The sequence below is a fragment of the Somniosus microcephalus genome, chromosome 20, assembly GCF_052327205.1.
Source record: "Somniosus microcephalus isolate GS21.2 chromosome 20, FLI_Smic_1.0, whole genome shotgun sequence".
NCBI lineage: Eukaryota > Metazoa > Chordata > Chondrichthyes > Squaliformes > Somniosidae > Somniosus > Somniosus microcephalus.
In genome coordinates this window covers 38153950-38172673 of record NC_141006.1, presented here as the reverse complement: position 1 = coordinate 38172673, position 18724 = coordinate 38153950, and the positions used below count along the sequence as shown (strand labels likewise).

Sequence of the window (18724 nt, the reverse complement as noted above, 5' to 3'; positions counted from 1 at the left end):
GTATCAAAACAAACTAGGCCAGCCAGTAAAAGTGACTGATATACGACTCCGTATCAGCTACAGGTTGAAAAGGATTCTCAGATTCAGAAGTGTCCAGAACTTCGAAGCTCACACTCAGCAGCATTATACATCCCAGGCCAAGTGAAAAACGGCTCCTCGATAACCAGTCCATCAAAACCAAGTGCTCCTTGAAGAGAGATTTTAGCTGTAATTTAATACCACACCTGTTTCAAGGAGAGGGTTAATGGCAGTGAATCTGTCCAGTACACTGAAGCTGAGTGAATGCTTTTCACGACTTGTCACTGGGTCCCAAGCCTGTATCTCATGTCCTTCATGAACAGTGGACGCTGTAATTAGCAGTACTTCTGTAAATCTTAATACACATGCTGGAGGTAATTTTGAACTTCACTGCCTAGGTGGTAACCTGGTGGAGCAGATCATCTGGCAATTATCCCTCAAGTGTCTTAAAATAGTAACCATAAAACCAGCAGGAAACTAATTACTATTACAGACCACACCAGGTTAGGTACACATGCAGAGTGATGGGTGGTCAGACGCCAGTTCACACCTACAATTTCTAACATGCCGAGTTCCTGATCCCAGGGCAGCAGCAGGAGATTGTGTTTCTCCTCTGCTGAGTGGAGCAACAGTAAAGAAAGAGAGAGAAAATCATTTAACAAAAGTACAAGCATTCTTCTGTACATCAGTGGTCACGGCAGCGTATGGTATGGCATTACGCTGTCCATACCGGGAAGGTGCCAGGTCTGAAACTTGATCTCAGCTCAGTTAGCTGATCTAAGCACCTTCAAAGGAGGTGGTCTTGAGGAGAAATAGTAATAAGCACTGTCAAAACTGGTCTGTATGCCTTGTTACAACAGTGAAATCTAATGTAATTATTTTTATAGTTCATTGTCAGTAATACTGTAAGTCTATGCCACAACACCAGTACTCCGTGAGTCTTTACATCACTTAGTCCATCAACAATTAACTCACCCAATGTCTGCCGATCAATTAGACTTTGCAACCTTAAAGCTAAATACTATATTCTGCAATACATGGTATAAAACAGCAACCAACTTACTGTATACAATATCAACAACAACTTATATTTATATAGCGCCTTTAACATAATAAAATATCCCAAGGCGCTTCACAGGAGTGTTATCAAAAAAAATTAACACCAAGCCATATAAGGAGATTAGGGGAGATGACCAAAAGCTTGGTCTAAGAGGTAGGTTTTAAGGAGCGTCTTAAAGAAGGAAAGAGAAGTGGACAGGTTTATGGAGGGAATTCCAGAACTTAGGACCTAGGCAGCTGAAGGCACGACCACCAATAGTGGAGCATTTGAAATTGGGGATGTTCAAAAGGTCGAGGGGGATTATAGGGCTGGAGGAGGTTACAGAGATAAGGAGGGGGCAAGGCCCTGCAGGGATTTGAAAACAAGGATAAGAATTTTTAAATCGAGGCATTGCTTAACTGGGAGCCAATGTAGGTCAGCGAGCACAGGGGAGATGGGTGAACGGGACTTGGAGCGAGAATATCGCAGAAGATCCACTAAATATATATAATATGCATACACACTGTGTTGCTTTCTAGTACTTGATAGGACTTATTCCTCACTATGACACTCAGAGATTGGCTCCTGGCCAGAGTATGAGGCCCGCGGACTCAGGGGCTGCGATTTCGCCAGTGGAGGCGGGATCACAGCGGGAGAGCTGGTTGTCAGGTTCCGGTCCCGCTCCCAGCTACAGCCACTCTGGAAAAAGGATTTTCCGTTAATAGGGCTTGTTAAGCCCACCCTGCGGGGTTCCCGGCCAATTAAAAGGAAGCAGGTCTGATTACATCATTTGATGACGCTTCATCAGCTGGTTTCCTTAAAAGGACCATCATTTTGACAGCTGTGCTGTCAGTGTTCTGCAGCATTGAGGTGCTGCAAACACTGACAAGCACTGCACAAAGGTGCATGGCTGCATCCAGGCTCTCGCATGACTGCCTCCATATGCTTATGGAGAGAGTCACAGCGCACAGGGAGGTTCTCTTCCTTCCCATGGGCGGAAGAGACCTCCCCTGGACACCAACACAGCCTGGTTGCACATTGCACAGGAGGGCAAAAGCAGGGATGTCCAGGAGTACCTGGCTGCAGTGCCGCAAACCTTTCAATGATCTCAGTAGATCACAAAACGTTACTGCAAAGCCACACTCAACCTCATCCTGCTGTGCCACTCATCACATCACTCTGCCTTCCCTACCCTACTCCTGCACATCCTTACTCACACCAACTTACCTTGCACCTCCACCCATCCCTCTCTATCTACATTATCACATCCCCATCTCACTAGCCACCCCTCACACTCACCCTCATCCCACTCACCCTCATCCTAGTGCAATCATACCAACTAACAACACACAAGGGTAGGTACTTAGGTGTCTTATGCAATGTTCATGTAAATTTTCTGTTAATGCGTTGTCAAACATTGAAATCTTTATTTTCAACACTTTGCCTTATTGTATAGATCTGTGCTCACCTTTGGAAGTGTCTTCATGAGTTGCAGTGAATGGTGAGACAGAACGGTATTCCCCACAATGGTGATGAGTGTGAAAGGAATGGCTTGGTCATTGTAGGAATGCTTTATGGTGATGGTGTGGGGTGGTGTTAACCTGGCGCATCATGTGGCAGCCAGGGTGTACAGCGTCAAGTGAAGTAAATCTGGCCATGGTGATGCCATCGCTGGCCTCCCGGGCAGCAATGTTGTCGGGTGCAGCATCAGGTGATTGCGGAGAAAGTTGGTGTTGTTGTTGGTGATGTTGGTGTACCTGGTGATGTTGGTGTTGGGGCTGATCGTATTGGGATTCTGAGGACCAAGGTGAGATTTTTTTCCCAAGGGCACCGATGTTGCTGGAATAGATGGCAGCTGAAGTTGGGATGACAGAAGCGATCTGTCAATGGTGAGAGAGCTTGCTCCAAGGGGGTGACAGTGGATAGAGAGTTTACTCCAAACACTTCCAAACTGCATAAAGCTCAGAAGTGTCTTCCAAGTCCTGAAGGCTCAAGCTTCTGACATTGGAAAGTGAAGAGCTGTGAAATGGTAGCTTTCATACCACTTTTGCAGCTGTCACCTATTCACAGAATTGGGGAGACATAGAGAATCCGACCTACTTACCTGACGTGATCTCCAAACAACGTGGACCCCGTTAAAAATGTGGTAAAATAGAAAAAGGCTGGCTAAATAGTGGTTAACAAGCTGTTAACAAGCAGTTAAGTATCTTAAATACCTCCCCCGTCGCTTGATGTCAGGTCTGTTCTGAAAGCGCAGACCCGACACTTTGAAAACTTACATGGAGGCGGGTTCGCAGCAGGTTCCCAACCCGCCGTCAATCATTTCCATTGTGACATCGGACCCGCCTCCAAACCCGCACTCTGAGCACCGGCAAAATTCAGCCCAGGGAGTGCGACCTGGTGCACTTGACACTGAACTCTCAAGTCTGTGGAAGGAAATGTTTTTGGCAGGTTTGGAAGCAGCACTACGTGAGCACTGACCTCATTCGAACTTGAAACATTATGCAAATGCATTATAATAGGTCGTACAACAAATTCCCCATGCTATGTTGCAGTGCAGCTCACTATTTGCTAGGAGGCCTTCTAACTGTTCGAAGCACAACTGCAGTACTTAAAGCTAGCTTGGTTCTGTGAGGGTTGCATTCTGACTGCTATGTTTGACTTGACTGACTGAGCTTTGTGTACCAGAGGAAGTGCATTTTCTTTGCCTGTTGCTTGCTCCTGGTTTTCTGTATTTTAAGCAATCTTTTGGTGCACAGATCCAACAGATCATAGAGTCATAGAAACTTACAGCACAGAAAGAGGCCATTCGGCCCATTGTGCCTGTGCCGGCTCTTTGAAAGCAGTCTCGCTTAGTTCCACATCCCTGCTTTTTGTCTGTAACCCAGTAAGTTCCTTATCCTCAAGTACCTGTCCAACTCCCTTTTAAAATTATTTATGGAATCAGCTTCCACCACCTTTTCAGGTCGAGCGTTCCAGATCCCGACAACTCTCTGAGTGAAAAAAATTCTCCTCATCTCCCCTCGATCTTTTTCCAATGATTTTAAATCTATGACCTCTGGTTATTGACCCACTCGCCAGAGGGAATTTTTTAAAATCTATCTCCTCTATCAAAAACTCTCATCATCATGAAAATTTCTATTAGGTCACCTCTTAACCTTCTCTGTTCCAAGGAGAATAGTCCTAACTATTCCAACCTCTCCTCAGAACTGAAGTCCCTCATCCCCGGTAACATCCTGGTAAACCTCCTCTGTACCAAGTAACCCATGTGCTTTTTGAATGCAAGATGCGTTCTTGCTGTTATCAGTTGCCACCCTCCGCTGCAGGCACATTACTCAGCCTAGTCATTTTACTGAGCCTGCCATTGACTGTCCTGGATTTAGAGGAGGAAGAGACATTCCTGAAGAGGGAGAAAAGGCAGATGCGATTGCACCTCAGGTGACTGGTGCCCATCTGCAAGCAGCCCAGCACTTATGTGATATGACTCAGGCACAACTACCTGGGCAAGTCAAAAGATCCCTGCCCTCACCATTAATAGGGAGGTAGTCACTGCGATATGCCATCTACTGCAGCCTGACCTGCAGATTACATCTTACGCAGGGATAGCCCTGCTCACTGTGGTCTAAGTCAGCAACACATTGAACTTTTATACTACTGCCACATCTCAAGCCACCACTGATGACCTTTGCCAGATCAGACATCCGTATACCATTGCATTAAGCAGTTCACTGAAGCCATGTTTGCTGGGGACAATCAGTGCAGTGCTGAGGGAGTGCTGCACTGCCAGAGGCCCCATCTGCCCTCTCAGGTGGACATAAAAGATTCCATGGCACTATTTCGAAGAAGAGCAGGGAGTTCTCCCTCGTGTCCTGGCCAATATTTATCCCTCAACCAACATCATTAAAACAATACAAAGCTAGGTGGGAAAGTAAGCTGTGAGGAGGACGCAAAGGGCTATAGACCGGTTAAGTGATTGGGCAAGAAGGTGGAAGATGGAGTATAATGTGGGGAAGTGTGAAATTATCCACTTCGGTAGGAAGAATGGAAAAGCAGAATTCTTTTTAAAAGGTGAGACTAGTAAATGTTGGTATTCAGAGGGATTTGGGGGTCCTTGTACACAAATCACAGAAAGTTAACATGCAGGTACAGCAAGCAATTAGGAAGGCAAATGGTATGTTAGCCTTTATTACAAGGGGGTTGGAGTATTAGAGTGAGGCAGTCTTGCTGCTATTATATAGGGCTTTGGTGAGACCACACCTGGAGTACTGTGCACAGTTTTGGTCTCCTTACCTAAGAAAGGCTATACTTCCCTTAGAGGGGGTGCAACGAAGGTTCACTAGATTAATTCTTGGGATGAGAGGGCTGTCCTATAAGGAGAGATTGAGTAGAATGGGCCTATATTCTCCGGAGTTTAGAAGAATGAGAGGTGATCTCATAGAAATATATAATTCTTAGAGGGCTTGACAGGGTAGATGCTGAGAGGCTGTTTCCCCTGGCTGGAGAGTCTAGAACTAGGGGTCACAGTCTCAGGATAAGGGGTCTTTGGAATTCTCCACCCCAGAGGGCTGTGGATGCTGAATCGTTGAATATATTCAAGACTGAGATCGATAGATTGTTGGGCACTAAAGGAATCACGGGATATGGGAATAGGGCAGGAAAGTGGAGTTGATGTAGAAGTTCAGCCATGATTTTATTGAATGGCGGAGCAGGCTCGAGGGGCCGTATGGCCTACTCCTGCTCCTATTTCTTACTAAAAAAAAAAATTATCGAATTATTATCTCACTGTTGTTTGAGATCTTGCTGTGCGCAAATTGGCAGCCACATTTCCTACATTACATTACAACAGCAACTACACTTCAAAAGTACTGCATTGGCTGTAAAGCGCTTTGGGACATTCCAAGGTTGTGAAAGGCGCTATAGAAATGCAAGTCCTTCTTTAACAGTTTTGTCACTTTCATAATGGAACGGAAAGAACAACTAGAAAGGGTCCAGCACTTCTACCAGGTGGCTGGGTTCCCCAAAGTGCAGGGCACCCTTGATGGCATTCATAAGGGCACCAAACAATAGCACCGTGGCACATGAAGAGACTTTATTTCAATGGGGTTCAGGTAGCTTCAGACCATCATAACAGAACCAGGCAGGTGACTTCAAGATACTCCTGCAGCAGCCACAAAGCTTTAAAGATACGGAGTGACTGCTGCCAACGAACCGTAAGCTGCACAGAATCCTTCTGCACATCCGTAACTACTTAATCAGCTGTCAAGATCCAATGATTGGCATCAGAATCAACCAATAGCGGCTCCAAAACGTCCTGAATGCTGCTAGCTAATCAGAACATCAGAGGCCTGACTTTGCCACACCAATAGATTATGTTGACTTGCTCGGTCTTGCATGTTGCCATGGCAAACAAAAACATTTTATATATGACCAAAAACTGTTTTTTCCCCCTTCCCCCCACCCCCCCAAATAACTTCTAATGTGATCTTTCACAGTTTACGAGGTACTAAATCTCTTAGTAAGAGGTAAAAGATGTTTACGGAGTGAAACTCAAACCACTTTTTTAAACAACCGTCAAAACAAAAAATGAACCCCTTCAGTGCTGCCCTTCCCCAGAATTGTTTTTATCATCAAACGCAAACAACCAAAAAATACTGAAACTGTGCATGTGCAGCTACTTCAACTTTGTTGGCAGCAGTCGCGTCCTTAAACATAAGAGAGTGTCCATAGTGCCACATTTATTGGAGAGCAGGTAGAGGGGCAGGTGGCTACCGGGGAACCAGGGCAATCCTTTCCTGTTCATCCAAAATCCCAATACCAAGGCAGAGCACAAACAAAATGAGGTTTTATGTCCTCACCCAAATTCTGCGGAGATCTTAACCACTGGGATCTTAAAGCAGCGCTTCCAATGTCTGGACAGATCAGGTGGAGTCCTACACTACCGTCCTCAAAAAGTGGCAAAAGTCATCTGTATCTGCTGAGTGCTGCACAATTTTACCACCTGGACAGGGAATTGTCACAGGCAGAAGGGCTGGCGACAAGCCTGCAGCTCATAGAGGAGGAAGAGGAAGAGGAGGAAAGAGGAGGAAGGAGGAGAAAGGAGAAGTGGCTAGAGTTGATGTACAGCCGGTGAGGCTGAAATGTCAAGGAGCCGCCTGCTAGGACTTTCTCTTAAAGGCAGTCACACAGTCCTTCCTGTAGTATACTGGTCCTAGAACAACATGTTGGCCAGAATCCACCCTGTCTTCAATATCATCCATATTAGTCCCCCAACACCAAAATTCAAATGTCCGTTTTGTACAAAAAATTATGTTCAGAAATTCCAGTTTATTTCTGTAATCCACTAATGTGTCCCTGCCTCAATGATTGTTTCCTGATGCTTGCCCTTGGTGATCGTGTAGGGTGTGTATCTCCTACTTCTTCCAGGTTCCATTTCAGTGGAAGGAGCAAGGGGGGTGTCACTACGCTGCTCCTAAATGGAATGTCCCATTTCTGCTGGGTCAGGAGATGGCCCTGCCCACTCTTGCCAGCACCTCAGCATCTGCCCTGGTCAGCTGCTGCTGTTCCCTACCAGTCATTGGTCGTGTGTATTGATGATTTTCTATGTAACTGAGAGACATTCGGAATCCTCTGTACTGTGCAGCCTCGCACTTCTGCACGACGAAACTCAGATACTGTCTGGACTCTAAAGCTATTCGATAACAAAAGAGGAGGAAAGATTTGGAACTTTTTCTCCCCCCTCTTGGTTAGTATTGACGTGTAATTATTTTTCAGACTTCAAACTGGAATTATCAAAATCTATGACGAGGCCTTGGACAACGTGGACCACTTTCCATACCTCGGGAGCCTACTGTCAACAAGGGCAGACATTGATGACGAAGTCCAACACCGCCTTCAGTATGCCAGTGCAGCCTTCGGTCGCCTGAGGAAGAGAGTGTTTGAAGACCAGGACCTTAGACCCAGCACCAAGCTCATGGTCTACAGAGCAGTAGTGATACCCGCCCTCCTGTATGCTTCAGAGACATGGACCATGTACAGCAGGCACCTCAAAGCACTGGAGAGGTACCACTAATGCTGCCTCCGCAAGATCCTGCAAATCCATTGGCAGGATAGGCGCACCAATGTCAGTGTTCTCGCTCAGGCCAACATCGAAGCTTTGACCACGATTGATCAGCTCCGATGGACGGGCCATATCGTCCGCATGCCCGATACGAGACTCCCAAAACAAGCACTCCACTTGGAGCTCCGACACAGGAAGAGAGCCCCAGATGGGCAGAGGAAACGCTTCAAGGACACCCTCAAAGCCTCCTTGAAAAAGTGCAGCATCCCCTCCGACACATAGAAGACAGGAGCAGGAGTAGGCCATTTGGCCCCTCGAGCCTGCTCCGCCATTCAATGAGATCATGGCTGATCATCCAAACTCAGTACCCTGTTCCTGCCTTCTCCCCATATCCCTTTAGCCTTAAGAAATATATCTAACTCCTTCTTGAATATATTTAATGAATTGGCCTCAACTGCCTTCTGTGGTAGAGAATTCCACAGGTTCACCACTCTCTGGGTGAAGAAATTCCTCCTCATCTCAGTCCTAAATGACTTACCCCTTATCCTTAGACTGTGACCCCCTGGTTCTGGACTCCCCCGCCATCGGGAACATCCTTCCTACATCTAGTCCTGTTAGAATTTTATAAGTTTCAATGAGATCCCCTCTCATTCTTCTAAACTCCAGCGAGTATAAGCCCAATCGACCTAATCTCTCCTCATACGTCATTCCTGCCATCCCAGGTATCAGTCTGGTGGATCTTCGCTGCACTCCCTCCATGGCAAGAACATCCTTCCTCAGATAAGGCGACCAAAACTGCACACAATACTCAAGGTGTGGTCTCACCAGGGCCCTGTACAACTGCAGCAAGACATCCTTGTTCCTGTACTCGAACCCTCTCGCTACGAAGGCCAACATACCATTTGCCTTCTTAACCGCCTGCTGCACCTGCATGCTTACCTTCAGCGACTGGTGCACAAGGACACCCAGGTCTCGTTGCACTTCCCCTTCTCCCAATCTATTGCCGTTCAGATAATAATCTGCCTTCCTGTTTTTGCCACCAAAGTGGATAACCTCGCATTTATCCACATTATACTGCATCTGCCATGCATCTGCCCAATCACCCAACCTGTCCAAATCATACTGGAGTTTCTCGGCATCCTCCTCACAGCACACATGCCCACCCAGCTTTGTGTCGTCTGCAAACTTGGAGATATTACATCTAGTTCCCTCGTCTCGATCATTAATATATATTGTGAATAGCTGGGGTCCTAGCACCAATCCCTGCGGTACCCCACTAGTCACTGCCTGCCACTCGGATAAAAACCCGTTTATTCCAACTCTTTGCTTCCTGTCTGCCAAGCAGTTCTCTATCCAAGTCAGTACCTTGCCCCCAATCCTGGGAATCCCTGGCCCAAGACCACACAAAGTGGAGGAGAAGCATCCGGGAAGGCGCCGAACACCTCGAGTCTCTTCACCAGGAGCAAGCGGAAGCCAGGCGTAAACAGCGGAAGGAGCGCACGTCAACCCAAGCACCCCACCCACCCGCCCCTTCAACCACCGTCTGCCCCACCTGTGACAGAGACTGTAGGTCCCACATTGGACTCATCAGTCACCTGAGAACTCATTTTTAGTGGAAGCAAGTCATCCTCGGTTCCGAGGGACTGCCTAAGAAGAGGAGATTGGTCGTACGTATTGATGATTTTCTATGTAATTGAGAGACACTCAGAATCCTCTGTACTGTGCAGCCTCGTACTTCTGCACGACGAAACTCAACTATACAGTCCGGACTCTAAAACTATTTGATAACAAGGAGGAGGAAAGATTTGTACTTTTGCCCCACCTCTTGGTTAGTATTGACATGTAATTATTTTTCAGACTTCAAACTGGAATTTCTCTACAGCGCTGAGCTATCGAGGCTTTTCACTTCAGTCGTGATTTACTTTTGCTTTTGGAGCCATCTAGTGGTCCATTGTAGAACAACGGAGAGTCCCAGCTTCCAGTGTGTAGTTCTCAGTGAAGTCCATTAATCACGCTGTCACTGGACTACACAGCCTGGGGACAAGCCACAGTTAAGAGAGTAAGCAGAAACAGAACTGACATGGATTTATTCCTTTTTCCAAGTGCTTTAAAGCTGTAATCTAATCTTGGGTTGATAGGGCGAATATAAAAACTTTAGATCTTAACCACCATTTTCTCTCAAGACAGTCGGTGCAGGTAATGGAGGATGGCTGCACCAGAACCACTGGGAGTGGAGGAGGGGTGTACTGGTGCTTGGGACGGGGATCCCCAATCGATACACGGTCAGCAAGGTGGTCCGCACCCTGGGGTCTACCTGCCTTTCTTCCACCATACTTCCAGGCTATGGGAGCCTTGATACCTTTGCCGAATTTTCACTGCTTCACTCCCCCTCTGCTATTCTGCTGCGACCATTTACACCTCCTCCGGAGCCATGTTTTGCGCTATACTTGTCTCATTCGCAACTCATTTACCTTGCACCATCACCACTTTTGTCATTTAAATCACTCCTGCCCTCCACCCTATCACGAACCTCTCTCCCTTGTTCTTTTCCTGCTCCCGCTCTCCTGGCCTGCACTGGCTTAAAAACTGTCCATTTCGAACATCTTCCAGTTCTGATGAAAGGTCATTGACCTGAGATGTTGGGCTCGATTTTGCCATGGGGCGGGCTGGGGCGTATCAGGTGGTTTTCGTGTCAGGACCCCAACTCCGATGTGAAGTGGGAAAAAATTGCGCACTTCATTTCCAGCGTGTGGAAACCTCTGCCCCAATGAGTCTTTCCATACAGAAAGCCTCCTCCGATGACATCATCAATGCTGCTGGATTTAAGGCCTGCAAGCAGCCTTGCTTCTTCTGGAGACTTTAAACTTTATGGTCATTGTTGTGGTCGTTTCATTCAGCAACTATGTCCACCAGTAGGCCAAAGTGCGCTCCAAGGTTCGATGAGGCCTCCCTCCAAGCTCTGGTGGAGGGAGCAAGATCAAATAAGGAGGTGCTCTTCCCTTCCTCAGGGAGGAAAAAGCATCCCCAGCAGACTAAAGCTGTGTGGATGCAAGTGGCCCAGGAGGTCAACTCAATCTCTATGAGCCGCAGAACCTGGCTGCAGTGCAAGAAGAGGTTTCATGACCTTCTCCTCACAGGAAAAGTGAAAATGACTTTCCCATCACCCTCAATCTGATCCCCATCACCTCTCCTCACCAGCACTCTGCTTTGCCAACCTCTTCCTCCATTCCCACTTGACACTTACATCCCTGCACCTTTACCCATTCCCTCTCTCTCTCTATGGTCACATTCACTTAACTATTCTACCATGCAGCCCTCACACTCCCTATCACTGTGATGCAATGACAACAACTTACAACACACAGGGAGGGCCCTTTGTCTCCTTCTAAGCATCTATGCTGTGGACTCTCTACACTCACTCCTTCATTCTCACTCAAACTCCACTTTTGTCCCTCATTGCTGGAAAAGAGAGCCCACAATAAGAGGGAAAGGGCGAGGACAGGAGGAGGGCCACCCTCAGTAGCCCAGCTCACCACCTCGGAGGAGGCGGCCCTGGAAATCGCTGATGTCAAGGAAGATTCGCAAGTGGGGGACGAACAGACGGGCGCATCACAGCAAGCTGTTGACTGAATAGTTTGGCATCTCTCTCATTGGCATTGCATGAGTGACTGATAATGATTCTGATGTTCTAACAAATTGACTTATGATCATCTGCACAATTCAATGTGCATGCAACCTTTACCTCACATTTCTAACTCTTTCCTTTACTCCCCCACAGGGCCATCGACAGCCCCCGTCCCCACTGTCCAGGAGGAACAGCCTGAGCCTCAAGGCTCCTCAGAGGAAGCTGCAACCTCTGAGGGCGCAGCGTCAGCAGAATTCAGCGCACCCAGCACCAGCGCAGACACTCACACCTCAGTGGGACCTTTGTGAGATAGAGTAGTGTTGGCACCTGGTGTGTCACAGCTCACAAGTGAGCATCAGCAGATTGTGGAGACAGGGACAGCAGTGGAGTCCTTGGCGGAGGGCGCAGGACTCTCCCAGCTCGGCTCAGCTGCATGTCGACCCTGTGCCTCTGGGTCTATCCAGAAGGAGAGCGGTGCTGGAACTCCAGGAACAGGTGCAGGAGCCTCTGGCAGGTTTTGTCTCCGGGGTCGCTGCGAGTGTGGAACGAATGGAGGAGTCCATTGTGAAGATGAGCAGAGCCTTTGTGGAGTCATTGGCGCATGAACGCATCACCACAGAAAGGATGGCAACCTCCGTGGATAGGATGGCTATGGTAGAGGAGAGGATTGCTACAGCCATGAAGGAGCTAAGTCGCCAGAGTGTTGAAAACATGGTCATTGTTCAGAATAGACTGACATCTCTTGAGGAACGATGATCAGCTATTGAGCATAGAAACCAGACTTTCATGGAAGTCCTCTAGCTCTGAAGTGGGGCTGACCCATGAGAGGGATGTTGCTGGCAGGCTACAAGGAAGTGGGGGCTCCTCTCCAAGCGCTCACACGACCATGCCACTGAAAAGCCCTCGGTCAGAACCCCACCAGAGTCCTCACCCAACTGAGATGGGCGTCTCAGCCCCTGCACAGCTGCAGGAGCAGCAGACTGTTGCCGAACCCTCACAGGCTCGCAACCCCAGAGGATGGCCGCCAAAGATGTCGAGACAGGAGCAGCAAGAAAGTGAGCAAGGGGCCTCCACATCTGCTGAAGCCACAGGGGAAGCACCACGTAGGAGCACGCGTAAGAGGAAGATAAAGCACAAGTAGTCACAAGGGTAGTCACTTGTTCTGTTGTATTGTTTTTTGACAAGCCATCCTTGTAATGTGATGATAAACAGATTTGATGACAAACTGTTTAAGTTGTGGCCTGTGTCATCTCACAAATGGGACTTCCACATTGAGGGCTTAGGGCGATTTGCAATTGTCAGTATAGTGGTCAGAGTGATAGGAATCCGCAGGTTCTTGTCCATTGTCGATGCTCTGGTAAGAAGGTGCGAGGCAAAAGTGTATGATTGTGCAGGCTAAGCAAATCTGGCCAACATGAGTGTGTCCCTTGCATCCCGGGCAGCAATGTGGTCGCACACTGGCACCTTCTGGCCTATGCAGCTTCAGGTGGGTAAGCAGCAGCTTGGCGCTCCTGTTGTTGCTGCTGCTGTTACTCATGGTTCTGCTGCTGCCGTGGCTGGTCTTCGTCCGAATCTGATGTCCAGGAGGAAAGGAAATAAATGGTTCCCATGCTTCTGGTATATGCCTCAATTGAGGAAGCGCTCAGTCAAGGTGGGGAGAGGGGTTTCCCAGGAGATCACACTGGAGATGGGTGTCAGGCTCCAAACTTCCACAACAATGAGTAGGCCTGCTAAAAGTTCCCCCAGACCTGAGACAACAAAGTTTTGCCAGCTGCAAATGATCATCGGTGAAAACTCCTTTTTAATGGTGGAGCTGCAGCTGTTAGTAGGCAATCCACTTGTGAGGCCGCCAGGATTAACTGGCGTGTTCCAGAGGAGACGTGGAGGACGGGGGAAATGCGTTAAAATCAGAAAAGGCCTCTCAAAATGGGATTATAGAGGCAATTAACTGGTTGTTAAGGGCCTATCCCGCCTCTTGGAGATGTAAACGGGGTCTGAAACCCCGATTCTGGGAAAATTGCTCGGAGGCGGGTTGGAGGCGGGAATCGGAGCCGCCCGCCATTTTTTTGCTATTTTAACACCTCACACACCTCCAATCCCGCCTCCTCGGGCCTGGCAAAATCGAGCCTGTTCACTCTATTTCTCTCTCTCCACAGATGCTGCCTGACCTGCTGAGTGTTTGCAGCCTTTTCTGTTTTTATTTCAGATTTCCAGCTTTCTACTGTAGTTTGCTTTGGTATGAATATAAAGCCCTTAGTTTTATCTGTGGTTAATCACTACCCCACCACCCCCCCCCTCTCAATTCCACAGAATCAATGGTAGCATTGAGCCTCTTGGATGGCTCAGTGTGTACCTACACCACCTACTGTAGTACTGAGTCATACAGATCAGGAAGATCCCAGTCCTGACCCTCAGTCTGTGCTAAGTAAACTGATCTAAACCAGAGTGGCAGTAAGGTCTCTACAATTGGTCCCAGTGCCCCAGGCTAGGGAAGGGGGGGGGGAAATAACCATGTTCCATATCTGTTCACTATTCAGTGACCGTGCTCGATAATGCACATATTTGGACATCAGATGAGGATAGGATCAAGCTTAGCTGTAACGCCCTCAATGGTAGAATGATCAGTGAACTGTCATTGTAAGTGCTCATCGACCTCGCATTTATATAGCACCCTTAACATAAAGAACATCCCATGGTGCTTCACAGATAGGTACAAAGAAAATAGACATCGAGCCAGGAAGCTAAAATTGAAGAGATAGGTTTTGAGAAAGTCTTTATAGAATCAAAAGGAGGCGAGAGGCAGAGAGATTAGGGAGGAAATTCCAGAGAGTAGGTCCCAGCCGGTTTTGTCACCAATGGTGGGGCAAGGGAAAGGAGGGGGAAACAGACATAAGGACAGGCTCGGGATCGGAGTGTTCCATAGGTATATAGAGTTGGAGGAGATTGCAAAGATAGAGTGGGGCAAGGCAGTGGAGGGATTTAAAGACAGGGATCAGGATTTCAAATTTAATTTGTTGGGAGACTGGAAATCAATGTGGGTCAGTGAGGATACGTGAAGAATGGCAACTGAGGTGACGTACTGCAGGGTTATCACCTCCCATGGAACTGTACTTCAGCACAAGATGGCACCTTTAGGAAAGAAGCAAAGACACAGCCTTTGATTCTGGCTTCGTGCTTTAGTGGCACATATCCATTATTCTGTATATTGTTCATATTTGACTATCCAATACTCCATACACAGAGCATTTCTCAATAACACAGAACATGAACCAGAATAGTTAATACAATGAACCAACTGGTTGATTAAGTGTAAAGATGATCAATGAATGGAATTGTTACCCTGCATTTTCCTACTATCTCATACAGACTGTATGCAAATTAGTATGGGATGGTTATGAGTTGCCACAGTGTGGCATCCTATGATTTTCAGAACCTACTGTGACCAGTGTGATTTTGCCCAGAAAAAGTGAGATTTTTAAACACTGATGCACTTTCTAGCAAGGATCACCGGATAATAATCAAAAGTGGGAAGCCTGGTTGATTCTCTAGATAGCAGTGCAATCTGGGATTGAAGTCTGGAGCCAAGTGAAAGAAAGCAGTGGGGGTGGGAGGCAGATGGGGATGTAACAGTAGGAAGCCTGGAATTGCCATCTGGATGCTTCTTCAGCAATTTGTCAGTTTTCAAAACTGCCGCCCGTGACATTCAGCTTCCTGCCCTGTCCAATTGACGGGAACATTCTGAGTTAATATTTCAGGTTGATGATGTCCAGCATCTTGCCCTGTCCAATCGCAACGCACATTTCTAGATCAATGAAATGCTCATATTATTCTTCCACCTCCTGATAATTGTCACTGACGGCCCTATCCGGTGCCCCATCTCACCCACCTCCTCTCCTGTTGAAACCCTCATCCATGGCACAAGGACGGATTTCTCCAATACTCTACTCATCAACTTCCCCACTCCATTCCTCAAAACCTCGGCTTAATCCATCTGACCTGAAACGTTAATTCTGGGGGCAATTTTGCCAGCCCTGGGGAGGCAGGTATGGAGGCGGAACTGCTGGGAAAATGGCAGAATCTGGAGGTCGGGTACCGAACCCGACCCCCAACCCGCTTCCGTGCCACCTTCCCAGGAGGAGAGTATCCGACCCGCGCTGGGAGCCGCCTCCTCGAGGCGGGAAGGGGATTAGTGTCAATTAACTGCCTGTTAACAGGTAGTTAACAGGCAGTTTTTTGGATAATCCCTATTTTGAGCCCTAAAGTGCAGGCTTCCCAACGGCTCCAAACCTCGCCAGGGTCAGCGAGGCGAGCTGTGGGTCTGCGGCGGTCTGCGGGGCCGAGATATTCGGTGTGCAGGTGAGTGATGGGTGCATGAGTGCAGAGGTAAGTGTGTGAGGGGTGCATGAGTGCAGAGGTAAGTGTGTGAGGTGAGTCTTAAGTGTTTTAAAAGCTTTACTTACCTCAGGCTTCATCCCTTCAGGTCTCGGGAGTCCCTCAGCTCACCAGCAGAGAAAGCAGAATGGCTGCTGCATTCTCAAATGCATCAGCCTTCTGCTTTCTGCTCAGGACAGGTCTCTAAGTAAGCCTGTGTCCCAGGTCTCAACTTGGAAGACAGATTGTCAGTGTTTGACAGCTTCACAGAGCTGTTAAACGATGACAACTCATCTGTCAAAAGCTCTTGACAGATGAAATGTCACTCGCTGACGTCACCAGTAACCGGCTTTTCCTGAATTGGCCTGCTAAACCCATTGGGCGGGCTTAACGAGGTCAATCAAGGGAAAATAGCGTGGGTTGGCCGGACGTCGATGGAGGCGGGACTGAAACCCGACAAGTGGGAGTCCCATCTCCATCACGTCTCCATTGGCAAAATCACCCCCTCTGTTTCTCTCGCCACCTGCTGAGTATTTCCAGCATTTTCTTTTTTTAGCACCCGCAGTATTTTGCTTTTGTTGTAGAGAACATTCTGTCCAGTCTCCAGACTGAATAGTTCACATTCTGAAGGCAAACCAATAAACGAACCCTTAAGTGCGCTGTAACTCTCCTTCTAACTGGGCGGTTGCTGCATGAAAACAGTATTCTGATTGGGCCGGATGATAAGCCTCCTTCTGAGTGGAGAATGAGATAACTTGGGCTGCAGTGCTCGGGTTGTGAAGAATGGAGCGGGGAAGTTGATGAGTAGAGTGTTAGACAAACCAATCCTTGTGCCATGGATGAGGTGTTTTGACAGGAGAGGAGGTGGGCGAGATCGGGCACCGGATAGGGCCGTCAGTGACAACTGTCAGGAGGCAGAAGAATAATGTGTGCATTTCATTGGTCTAGAAATGTGCGTTGTGATTGGACAGGGCAAGATGCTGGACAACATGGGCGGCAATTTCAAACAAATGGTTTACTAGATCGGCTCAAAACTGGACAAATGGAAACCTGGACATTTACCATGATATATTGCTAGCATTAGGGAAGACAAGAAGCATATAAATTCAAGGCTGCAGGCTGTTAAAGTCACTAGCAGATAGTACAAAGTTTTACATTTTAAAACAAATTGAACGTAATGCAGTATGGGTGGCACAAGAGGCTAGCTCACTACTACACCGTTTCTCCACCTCTGGAACCTGGGTTCAACTCCATCCCAGACTGCTGGAGTGAACGACTTCTCCCTTTGTTCGTTGTGAGCATCTTACAGGACATGAGGTTCAGCTTAGATCCATTTCTACCCAATGCAACTCACTCAGAGACTGCGATGAAGAGGAAACATCACACTGATACAGTAAGGAGGCAGTGGGGAGGAACTTTGCAACTGGTTGTGCTATTCTTAGATGTGTTTTTCGCTAACAATGGGCACCCAAAGTGGCCTTCATAAGATGAATACAGATGAGGAAGGACATTCGGCCCATCTCAACTAATCCAACCAAAAGGAAAAGCCTACAGTTCCCACCATCAATTGGCTCTTGAATAATGCTTAAGGTTTTCTCCTCCACTACTCTTTGTGGATCTATACGCCTTGTGAAGAAATTCTTCCTGACATCAGTCCTAAATTTGCTGATCATCAGCTGGAACCTTGTCCTACTTTCAGTTTTACCTTGAAGTGATGCTCCAGGTTTACCTTTTCTATACCGTTTAAAAATCTATCTATAAAGGTCCCCCTCATTCACCTTTGTTTGAGGATCAAGGGCCCCATTTCTCCATTCTACCCTCACAGAACACTCCTCTGATTCTGGGAGCTCTTCTCTGAAGTCTGAAGTACCTCCAGGATTTGACAGTTTCTCTTTATCAGTAAAATGGAGGAATATCAGAGATCCATTAATTGATCAGTGTGCTCACAGCAGATCCCATTGTATTCATGGGTGGGGCCGGCTGAAGTGTATTTTACTGGACTTTACATCATTTCTTACCCATCATAATGACTGCAAGGATAATATTACTGATTTCCTGCAGGATTCTATGCCCAATCGCCAGCAGCAAACCGCCAACCAATTCGATCCAGCCCACAGCTATTAGGTAATATATGGGCTCTATCTTGAAACCGATCTCGTTTAATGGGTACACTGTAGCAAACTTCACAAACTCATCCACCTGTTGAAGAAACACAGATAAAGAGAAAGAAAATCAACAACGTTGTACGGCAAGAAACAACAAACCTTAGAAAGATAGGAAGAGGCCATTAAGCGAGAAAGCTTGTGTCTCTTTTCTTAGATCAACCCAACCTTCTCAATACATCCCTCAATCTCGTCTTCCCCAGAAACACATCCGATTGTCCTTTTAACCTATTTATACAGTTTTCTTAAGTGGCCTCAGCTAGTAACTTATTCCATAACTATTACACTTTAAAGAAATAAGTTTCACTAGACTTCCCTTCTTACTCCTGACATGCTCATTTCAAATTTGTGCACCCTGGACCCTTTGCCAAAGTGACCAATCTACCCGGATCAACGTCACCCAATCCTCCTGATGGGGGCTGACCAACTTTGCTTACGCTTTGCTTTAAACC

The 18724-nt window shown here is 47.4% G+C and overlaps 1 protein-coding gene across 2 annotated transcripts in view; it reads right to left on the bottom strand.

The window, feature by feature from the left end:
• LOC147103127 (transmembrane protein 35B-like) overlaps nt 1-18724 on the bottom strand; it is a 108354-nt gene that overhangs the window by 65369 nt on the left and 24261 nt on the right. For both annotated transcript variants that reach the window (XM_085962454.1, XM_085962453.1), the window contains exon 2: nt 18129-18309. In XM_085962454.1, the coding sequence (XP_085818580.1) occupies nt 18129-18309 (181 nt within the window). The remainder of the gene's footprint in view (nt 1-18128; nt 18310-18724) is intronic.